This window comes from Mus caroli, chromosome 2 (assembly GCF_900094665.2).
Source record: "Mus caroli chromosome 2, CAROLI_EIJ_v1.1, whole genome shotgun sequence".
Lineage (NCBI taxonomy): Eukaryota > Metazoa > Chordata > Mammalia > Rodentia > Muridae > Mus > Mus caroli.
The window spans coordinates 10,860,059-10,871,085 of record NC_034571.1 but is presented as its reverse complement, the minus strand read 5'-3'; the positions used below and the strand labels follow the sequence as shown (position 1 = coordinate 10,871,085).

The window sequence follows — 11,027 nt, the reverse complement described above, 5'->3', positions numbered from 1 at the left end:
GGTGGGGTAGTCTCTGGATGGTCCATCCTTTCGTCTTAGCTCCAAACTTTGTCTCTGTTTCTTAAACACATTTTAAAAATGATGATTGCTGTCCTAAGTACCATGCACATTTCTCTCAAAGTAAATAGCAGAACAGGAAGAGGGGGCCTACTGCTATAGTTTACAGTACATTAAGGCAAGTCAGGTGGTACAGGCCTGCAATCCCAGCTACTCAGAAGACTGAGGCAAGAAGCCTTCATGTTTAATGGTGGTTGTCTGGTCTACAGAGTGAGTTTAAGGCCAGCCTGTGCAGTGAGCCCCTGCCACAAAATAAAAGGTAAAACCTAAAACACCAGGAGAAGCACATGCCCAGAATGTGGGTGCCTTAGGTTTAATCCAAATACTGTGGGGAAGAAGTAAATAAATGAGTTCAATGAGATGACCTCTAATGCTATTACCCTCAAATTTAATTCCTCAATTTGACAACTGTTCCCTTTTTAGAATGGAACACAGTCAAGTTTGAGCGACCCTGCCCTGCCCTCTAAGTTTTGTCCTGAGTTTCCCCCTGGAAGGGATGTCGCTTGGGTTGCCTCTCTTGTGATTTCCAAGTTTCTATCATGTTCAATAAATGCCTGGAAATAACTTCTCTGAACTCCACTCTCTCCTGCTTCAATTTCTAACTCAACTCTTCTCTTTAGGACAGAGAACAGAAAGCAGACAAATAACCTCTTTACACGGAACTGGGCTCCTGGCTGTCTCACTATGATAAGCTAGGATCAACCCTTCTCCGAAGCCCCAGCAACTAAGCAATTTTGGAAAAGGTTTCCCTGGGCCCCAAAGGCTTGCTCTTCCTCTGACCTTGAAGCTGTTCTAGATAACGTCTCACAATAGCCCAGTGTCCAAATGAGAAATGGGGTTGCAGAATCATCGGACCCAAGACCGCAGTCTTTGTTAAAGGCTTCAGGGTCTTTTGTATTGTCTGGTTTTGGTGTCTGAATCTGAGTGAGTGAAATTTTACCAAGACAAGGGGATGCTAAATACTCTGATTTTGATTTTTCCCCTCGAGAGCACAAGAATCAACTCCCTGTCCCCTACTCATCCTATCCCTTTTTAAGACAGGTGACTAAATATGTTTGCTAATTCATGAGCCAGTTCTTCAGTTTGAAAAATCCAGGATGATTATCTCTAAATATGCTGCAGTGACAGAATAAATCAGAAACCCTCAGAGTTTTATTTCAGGTGATCTGAAGTAAATACTATTCTTAGGATCATTTCTCCAGAGATTTCTTAACCTTACCCCTGAGGTAAGGAAAGGTCTGGTTAGAGTTAATGAGATAATCTTCATCATGTCAAATAGGAGGCTTCAGGTCAAAGGTCATAATGAAATGTTTCTGAAACTATAATGTCTTGCTTCAAAATAAGTTATATCAAGACATTCAAAAGTAATGTTTATCTGTGAATTACCAAAAGCTAACAGTTACTGGGGGACATTTTCTCACACATTTGTTATCACGCTTGTCTAGAACATGGGATAATTCAAAAGCTGTTTCTTGTACAGACCACTCAAGGACATGTTTTCTCCTTTAGTCTCAAACAAGGAGATGAAGAGATAACTGAATCTTACCTTCATATCCTCTGGAGCACAGGTCATCCGTGGTTCCATAGACCTTCCATCTGCTCCATAACCCCGAACCTTTGTAAAGCTTGATATTCTTCTCTTGTCTGTTGCCATAATTAAAATATAACTCTGTGCCCTTGATTCCAAAGAGTGTGTCATTCTTACACTCCCATTTCTGATATTCACTTTTCGAATCACAGGCATAGAGGGTGACGGAAGCCCAATCAGTTTTCGATGGCACTCCCAAACATAACTTGAAAGCAACACTCATGATCTGAGAATCTGACACCCAGCGGAATTTCTGGGATTCAGCTTCCGGGTTGCAAGTTGCCGTCTGAACTGAGATGGCACTTAGAGCGTCCACGCAGCGCTTGTGATCTTCATTATAGATTAAAAATTGCCTCGCGTCTGTTCACAAAAAGGAAAGAACACAGGCTTAAGTTTGTTCACATAGAGAGGGCAGTGCTTTAGGGTAAATGTTCCTAGATGTTTATTGTCCCTAAAGAGTTATGATTCCAGGAAAACTGGCAGAGGTAGCTGTGCCTTGGCATGCTGGAGGGAGAGCCTGGAGCACAGAACTGGCTGAAAGTAAATGGATCTGGATAGCCGTGGCTCATCTTACATAGTTGACCTGGGGCCAAATGGGATTTCCTTAGGGGGGAAATTAAGAAAGTATTTAGTAAGCATAAATCTCCCTCTATATGAATTCACATCAAAGTGTTTCTTTTCTGTTGCTTTTAAGGACTATACAAGGAAAAATCAATGATTAAGTTTTGGCAGAAATATATGCTAACCACTTCTTGCGACATTTCCCTAAATTTATTCTGTCTGCTTTGTATGGTTCTTTCCAGATGAGCTGGTTCAGTTGTAGGCTTCTGAGAATTTGAATAAATGATCTTGGATATTCTTAATCAAACTATTCTGGGGTTAACGAAGGGAGAGGAGTAGGGAGAGAGAATACCAGCGATCAGGAGACTCCCAATTTCCAGAGCATTTTCAAAGGAGCAATTCTATTCCCTGTTCCTCCCCAGCACAGTTGGTACCACTTACACCCTGAAGTCAAGCCTAGGACCTTTAACTTAAAACCTATAATGAATCATGGCCTCCAAAAGTCATTATCTCCTGACACATCTGCTCCATCTCTCCCTTATGCCCACACTGAAAAAGAACCTCAATCTCTTCTCACCCTGAATGCTGTTTCTTGTCACTCTTTTCTGGGGAGCCTGATGTTATCCATTGGAACTCCTTTGGTTTCCTGAAACCAAGACTCCATAAAGCCTAGATCCAGAACACCTGCTACCATTTGCTTCTCTGATGTTGATGACTACCCGCTGCTCATGCCATAGCTGACTGGGTCACGTGAATAACTGAACTTCATTCCACACCTCACCTCCCTTTGTTATCCTCCTCAACAAAAATTAAAAGATTACAAGTAGGGTGCTTTGCTCATGATAAAGCAGAGGAAATAAAGAGATAAGGCTTTTCTCAAAAGCTGCCATGAACATGAGAATTTATCATACTCGCATGCTAGCTTAGCCTCCTCTAATGTAAAAATAAAGCAGTCTGAGAATCTACCATTGAGCTTAGCTCTGCCCCTGGCATTTTTTCCTAGCCAGCCTTGGCTTCCACTTTTCAGACTGCTTGTTTCAGCATATCTCTCTTCACTTCAGATTTCAGGCATTTTGAGTTTGCTGTAGACGATCCTTATTAAAAGCCTTTATTAAAAGAAAAAGGCACCCAGGAGGCAGCCGGACATGGCTAGTAAAGGTCAGGAGGGTCTGCACATGCCGTACAGCTTCCCTTCAGAGGTCCTACTGTCATGTGCTTAATTTTCCTCTGTAACTCATCTTAATGCCACTTAATTACAGTAGTATTTTAATGAACTGACTTAGAGCCGTGATAACATAAACACCATAACCAAAAGCAACTTGCCGAGAAAGGGTTGATTCCAGCTTACAAATCTTGGGCCACAGTCCCTCATCCAGGGGACTCAAGGCAGGAACCAGAGCAGAGAAAGTGGAAGAACACTGCTCAGCATCTTATACCTTTTGGCTTGCTTGGCTTGCCTTATACAACTCATGACCCCCTGCCCAGGGGTAGTGGAAGTCCAATGTCTCCTATCAATCATTAATCAAGAAAATGCCCTTAACGTTTGCCTAAGGGCAATGTGATGGAGGCAATTCCTCACTGAGGTTCCTCTTTCCAAATAACTCTAACCTATGTCAAGTTGGAAAAAAAAAACAAAACAAAAAAACAAAAAACCACCAGCTAGGGCATGAACCAACATCCACTCTTGTTTTTTCTCAGTAATGAACCATCATGCACCCAGATGCAGAAGCCTAAATCCAGTTGTCACCCTGGGTTCTCAGCTTTCCTTCTCTCTCTTTTGCCCACATCCACCCCCACAGACTCTGTCCCTCTGCAGAACTGCAACACACATCTCCTCTTCTATTCTCTTCTCTCCAATGTCACTGTCACTGGTCTATGCCATGCAAACATGGTCTTGCTCCACTCACAACTCTTTCTGAAATACAATCATCAAGGAAAATAAACTCCTGATGACCTAGCTTCCTTTTCAATGGTCCTGACATGTCTCTATATTACAGAGCCTTACCCCCACATATGCTTATTGCATCCACTGAACCATATAGAAAGAAGAGTGTCATTCTTTATAATCTTGCCATCTCTTTGCTGGATTGCCTTGTGTGCATTACTCTAGTTGAATGCATACTGGTTAATAAAATGGTATTGTTTCTTTTCTGTCTTAAAGAGTTGGGAGAAAGCTTTGTTTCTAATTAAAATGATTGTTTTCTAACTGCAGAAATCCTTCAAAACTGGAATGAAGGATACTAGCAGGGAAATATCTGGCCTTCACGAAGTTCGCCCCTGGATAGGGAGCCACCAAACCCTGATGCTTCTTACTCTGAGATGATGCTAAAATACACACTTATCAGTGCTTGTTTCCTGTGTTTCTCCTTTGTTTCTAGATGCAGAGCAAGAGTGATAGAGCTGCCATCAGACAATGTAAGGAAACACAATGTTATCATGTCATGATAACAGAAACACACTGTTTATTCTCCAAATGGTCAGTGCAGAATTTCTCTTTCACCATTGTCTTGGTCAAATGCATCTGATTTTAAAAGTCATACATCTTCCTCCAAAGGGATGTTGAAGCTTGTGGCATGGCTGCCATCTCTAAGCATTCCAGTGGACATATTTGTAAACATTCTAATGCTTGTCCATGTACATTATGCTTTTGTAACAGAAATGCCACAAAGCTGAACACATAGGGACAGACAGACAACCGTGTTCATTTCCCTGTGGTCTCATTATGGACCAGGACATTTGAATATTTTCTTTAATACTTACATACAAGAAACATGTAAAGAAGAATCTCCTTTAACCTTTATCTTTCTCACCCTGTACCTACTTTTCAACCAATACGCAGCAAACATCTGTGCTTAGTGTTGTGCTGGTGACAAAATAAAGAATCCAAAGACATTCATTCCCTCCACATACCAAGGACACATGCTGCTGTGGAGATTTCAATGACAAGAAAGAGCTCAACCTAAATTTCAAGGCAAGAATGTGTGTAGCTGAAAAATTAAGCATCCAATAAGGTTTGAGTTTTCTTCTAGACATGTTTTAAAATTATTCTATAGCATTAAGCAAAGTAATTAATATCAAAAATCTACCAGCAAAGAAATGCAACTCTAAGGGGGGAGCATTCACAAATAGAAACATAAAACACTGTGTTTCCTGGATTTCCTATACTGTAATACTGACAATAAAACATAGAGGAAAACAACATCTGGAAGACAAAGGAGTTGGATCAAGAGAGAATAGAAAAGGACTCTGTTATTTCTCAACTTCTGTCACATCTCTGTACAGTGACCTGAGTCCCAAAATGTCAGGAGTCCCTCTCCACCTGGGAACATTTTCTGACAGTGCCTTCACACAGGGCAGAATTGATGGGTCAGAGAACTCACATCCCCTGTAAGGAGTTATCCTCTGTGATTCATGGGGAAGAACAGATACCCCAGAGCAGTGGATTCTGAAGGACAGTTTGGAGTCCTATTCCAGTATCCCCCAGATCTTCACTGCAAATCACACTTGGTCACTTGCATACTTTCCTTTCTCTTCTCACTTCCCCATTCGCTCAGCCAGTGCTTTTTGGGATGGCTTCCCACTAAAACTACAGCTGTCCAATGTCGTCTTCTGCAGGAATCCAGACTGAAGCTATAGTGTGTCTGTTAACTGCCATAAATACTGTTTCATCCCACAATTCCCTCTCACCTCCTAACACTGAAAGAAAGTGGGAAATACTTACCATGCACCTCAAATACACAAGAAGCAATGCTAGAGAAGACGGGGCAATGGCCGAGGCTTTGAACACAAAGGTGAAGGAAAACTTAAGAGTAACTTTATTCTTCACTATGATCCTTTATGCATTCACTAGAATGTCATAGAGCTTACTACTCATTCATGCTGCTCCACGTGGTCACTTGGAGAGGCTTAAATATGGCACTAAAATGGGTTCTGAGCTCAAAGAGAAAACACAAGGCATTAATGTTTCAATATCCCTCTCATCCCCTCACAGTATAGATTTCACAACTTTCCTGTCACTTCTCTTGGAGGGATGACCTCCCCCACTGCTCTGTGACCTCTTGTTCCACCTGTGTCATGAAGCCACCATCCCTTTGGGCTTTGCCTCTCCCCTGTCTCCTAAGTCACTAACTTCCCAGCAGTAGCCTCTTCCCCAGCCTGGGGACAACAAAGGCCTGCAGATAAGAAATCTGCTCTGCATACTGCTTTTTCCTAGTATAGTCATTCGGATAGACTCATCTCGGGTATCCGTCACCCGGCACAGAACCTGAGTGTTAGTAGGAGACAGTGAGAGTCCACTGCTCACTGCCTGTGGCTTTGCTAAGTTTCTTAGTTATTTCTGTGCTTTCACTCTATCACATCAAGAGTGAACCATAGAATCTATTATGCCTGTAAGAACTAAAATGAGACAATTTAAGTGCGTGGAACAGCAACAGATACAGAAATGACTCCATACATGTTTGTTATCCTGATGAAGAGTGTAGAGAAAACAGGCTTGAATGGGGGTGAGAGGCAGTTCGGAACAGGATGAAACTGGAAACAAAAAAATAGCTGATGAAGCAGCTAGGCTAAGGGACAGTCAGACAGAACAGCCGTGAAGCTTGGAGGAGGTCACATGGTCCACAAGGGATGTTTTGGAGGGTCTGGGACTTCCTGTGTCATCTGAGTTAAACTCATTATTTCAACCTCATATCCTTATCTGTAAACTGAGGGTAAAGTCTCTGACAGAGTCGCTGTGAGCCTCCAACTGATGTGATGCAGGTAAAGCACCAAGCAGGTCTTTCTCCCTAAAGGAAATACTTAAATACTGATTCCTTCCTTCTCCTCTCTTGGAAACACAAAACAAAACAAAATAAACAAAAGCCTTCATGCAAATCTGGATATCTAAGTCCATAATTTAATCTAGTGTTGTTTTGAACTCCCATGTTCCCTTCCTGATAAACAATATCACTTCCCAGCATCAGTGCTGAAAAGCCGTGCTCAGGAACTGGGTGTCACTGGCTCACAACTACTGAAATCCACTTAGTCTTCAAAGCCTAATTGTTTCTCATGTAGTAAGACATGTCACTTTTCTCTCTGCTCTGGATGACCCTATGGCCTCCAGCTTTATGCACTGATTTCATTATGTGTTAGTTGTGTATATATATAATATTTATCTATTATATATGTAAATATATAATAGATAACCTATATACTAAATTTTAAATTTTCAGGCTGGCCAGATAGCTCAGTGTGTAAAACCACTTGCTCCCAAGCCTTAAGATCTGAGTCTGATCCCTGGGATCCACAGGATGGAAGTCACCAAATTGTGAAACTTGTCTTCTGATCTTCACATGAATGCCGTGACAAGACCTGGCCCACACACAGACACAGACAGACATAATACAAGAATTAAAAATGTAATAAAATGTGTTTAACTAGAACTAATCTAACCTAGGTATCTGTCCCATGTAAATGAGGAAGCGGGGTTTCCAACCTGAAGTCTGAGAACGCTGTGGGAAGGACCACAGTAGCAAACATGTAGAAGGATGGAGGAGAAGGTCGGTTTTCTCTTTGTTAAATTGAGTTCAAGTAACTAAGTTCAGCATTCATGTTGTAACGGATGAATGTAAGGTGAATCAGAGTTTGCAAGAGAGACTGTAAGAATGGATTCTACAATAGACAAAGGACAATTGAAATAATTCTCTTCTGATGAAGAAACCAAAATGGGATACACATCCAGGCAAATGCTCTGGCATGACATCAGTGTCAGAACCAAGGCTTAGCTACTTCCCATCTACTTTGAGCTCCCAACATGCTATACCAGGGATGATCTAAAGTTCTCACTTGGCTTGATATTATAGCAAGAAATCGGGGGGTGGATGGGGGAAGAGCCAGAGATGGAAGCGAGTGGTATCCTGGGTTGGCTTCCACCTGCTAAGCAATAACCTAAGCACTTAACTGCCCAAGCCTATTGCCATCATCCGAATCCAAGATGGCACCTGTGCTAATGAGTCATGAGCCTGAGGTTTTCCCTCATAGCATGACTTCTTCTCCTTTCTTAGGGTTGAACTTCGCATCATGTGACACCCTGCTTTGCTGTGTCCTAAGATATGGAAAGGTGCCCCAGTTGCCTTGTGGCACCAACCAAGTAGAGTCTGTTGCTTGCTTCCCTTTCCAATTCTGCTTACATGGCCTCAGAGTGGTAATTGGTAGTGAACCATGATGGGAATAAAAAAATCAGAAAATGCTATGAATCAGCTAGTCTTTTCTGTTTTGTTTTTTCCTACAAAAAAAAAAAAAAGTCATTTTGTCTACTAGCACACCATTGCCCATGAGCCAAACCCACCAAATTATATTTCTTTGCTTAGTTCCACAGTCAGTGTCCAATGTCTCTCATTAATGATAACTCCCCACCTATATACTAATGCTTAAACACTGCCAATAATGTCCTGAGAGGCAGGACAGCAGAGCAAGGAGGGCCAGGGAGCGCCTCGATTAACCTCTATAGACTCCAATCACAGCTAACCTATCAGTGACATCAGTGCCCCAATGCATACAGTGACATTGGGGTGGAATGTTCCCTTGGGTTGTAGTATATCAGGTAGCAAAGGATCTTCTCATAGGTCTTGTGAGTTGATGGGGATCCAGGAAAGGCAGTCCTGAGAACTCAGGTGTCCTTTAATCAGCTGTTGACTAAGCAAATGTTCTGGCTTTATCCTTAGGGACTTGGGCTACTGAGACCAAGAGAAGATAAAATGAGCACAGCTGACCCTTAGACCAGAGGTGGCTCAGCAGATAAAGGTGCTGCCTGCCAGGCCTGACAACTTAGATTTGATCCCTGGGACCCACATGGTGGAATGTCTTCTGACCTCCACATGAACTTCTATGGCACACTCACACTGAAATGCAATAAGCATAATAAAACATTTTTTTGAAATAAATAAATGGTAAAAAGAGTCTAAGGGTGTGGATCTACCACAGATTACAAGTCTAGAATCCAACCCCCAGTGAGGGGCTGAAAAATCACAGGTTCTCAAGTTAACACAAAGACATCTGGATCTGGAAGGGACTCTCCTGTGCCCATTTATATTTGCTTTTTACTCTCTAGAGAGAGCTGAAAGAGCTCACATTTTGTGTCCCTGTAACTGGGCCCACAAGACCTCACACTCTGTCCCAGTATTTGTAGTCACAAAGAGAAAGGCGTTAGGGGGGCATCCTGCTGTCTCAAGGAGGGAAACATTCCTAAGAAAATTGAGAAAATCTTTATCATACAGCTCCCTAGAGAATTCCCTGGCATCAGAGACACCACAGGACTTCGGTTAAGACCAAGGGTACGAACTGTATCCAGCAGGCTTTAGTTGTCTGATGGAAGTGAAGGGTGTTGAAAAGCCAAAATAAGTCTCAAAATAGACCTGGGAGTGCAAACTCTCCCAGTCCCTTCCATACTGGTGCTTAAGAATCCAGAGAAACGCTGACTTGAGCATCTAAAGAGCCCTGATCTGTTCCTACGGACATACCACCTTCAGACTTCAACATCGAACACATCCACCTGTGAGATAATATGAACAGAAAAGGGCGGACTTTCTAGCAATAGAAATTATGAATGAAACGGCTCATGGGAAAAGCCGAGTATGAGAATGCCCACGTCCCTCCTGGAAGGAGAGTCCTCTCCTTATCAATTTGCATCTAGGATGAGGGGCTGCAACTTCCTCTTTCCCCACCGGAGATACTCAGCGCTATCTATAGGGAGTAGAATAGCAACGCCATAAACTGGAAACTAGAACTAGGGCAAGCAACAAAACAAGAAGCATTGCACAAACCATGTAGAAATACCCAGACATGATGTCTTCAGGAGGACGGAGGTGCTGGGGGGGGGGGGGGGGGGGGGGGGGGGGACGGGGGGGGGGGGGGGGGGGGGGGCGGGGGGGGGGGGGGGGGGGGGGGGGGGGAGGCTTCAGCTTGGACAACATCTAACAACAGAGAGCAGCAGCATCGCCTGACTCTAGCTCAACTCCCACCCTGGTATGTCCAGGTCAAGGCCAAATGCAGGCTTAATGAAGGTCAGATAAAAACACAGATGTTGTAAGGAGAGTGTGCTCAATTCCTCTTCCAGATGTACACAGGACTTTTAGCATAAACTCCAAACAAAATGGTATGCAAGCCCCCACCTCAAAACAGACTTACCCAATAGCTGAACAGAGACAGGGATGACAGAGATAAAAGCCAGGAGCAGGGGAAGCCTCATGGCCCAGAGTGGATCTTCCACTGAGGGAGAAGAGGGAGGCTGGAAAAGGCAAAGAATACAACCAGGTCCCCAGGTTGCCCCTTTGCTCAGTCCAAGGTCTGGGAGCTGCCTGACTGAAAAGGAGGACAGAGGAAGCTGTCCCTTTTAAAGGACTCCTGAATTTAGGAAAACCCTCCAATTGAGAGATATCCTGTCACATGGGGGCGGTTAGAAAAACAGGAATTCAAAGTTACAACTTTGCTTCGTAAGCTAAGGCACAGGGGGAAGGGGAGAGAGGAACATGTGTAGGAGAGGAGAAAACGCAGGAAGTGGGGAGAAGTGAGGACCCAGGCTGTGAGCAGCAGGGAGAGGCAGCCCGGCTGAGCTCTCCACAGGTGCTGGGCAGTAACCACATAGGAGGCCATTATCTGGGTGGGGAAAAGTGTCCAGAAGGCAGCTGTGGAGGCTCTCACCGGCAATTCTAGTCAGAAAGGGAGGGCACTCGCTGGAAAGCATCAGAAGCACTTCCTGAAGGTGTAAAACTGACCCCTGCCCCAATCCTGTGTTCAGGCTTAGAGCCCCAGCACCAACACACACACACACACACGCACACACACA

At 43.5% G+C, this 11,027-nt stretch overlaps 1 protein-coding gene across 1 annotated transcript in view; it reads right to left on the bottom strand.

Moving 5' to 3' along the window:
• Mrc1 (mannose receptor C-type 1) overlaps positions 1 to 10,560 on the bottom strand; it is an 86,119-nt gene extending 75,559 nt beyond the window's left edge. Inside the window, exons 1-2 of the mRNA XM_021155588.2 lie at positions 10,370 to 10,560; positions 1,604 to 2,005 (exon numbers count right to left, since the gene is read on the bottom strand). Coding sequence (XP_021011247.1) covers positions 1,604 to 2,005; positions 10,370 to 10,430 — 463 coding nt within the window. The 5' untranslated portion in view covers positions 10,431 to 10,560. The remainder of the gene's footprint in view (positions 1 to 1,603; positions 2,006 to 10,369) is intronic.
• Between the last annotated feature and the right edge of the window lie 467 nt (positions 10,561 to 11,027).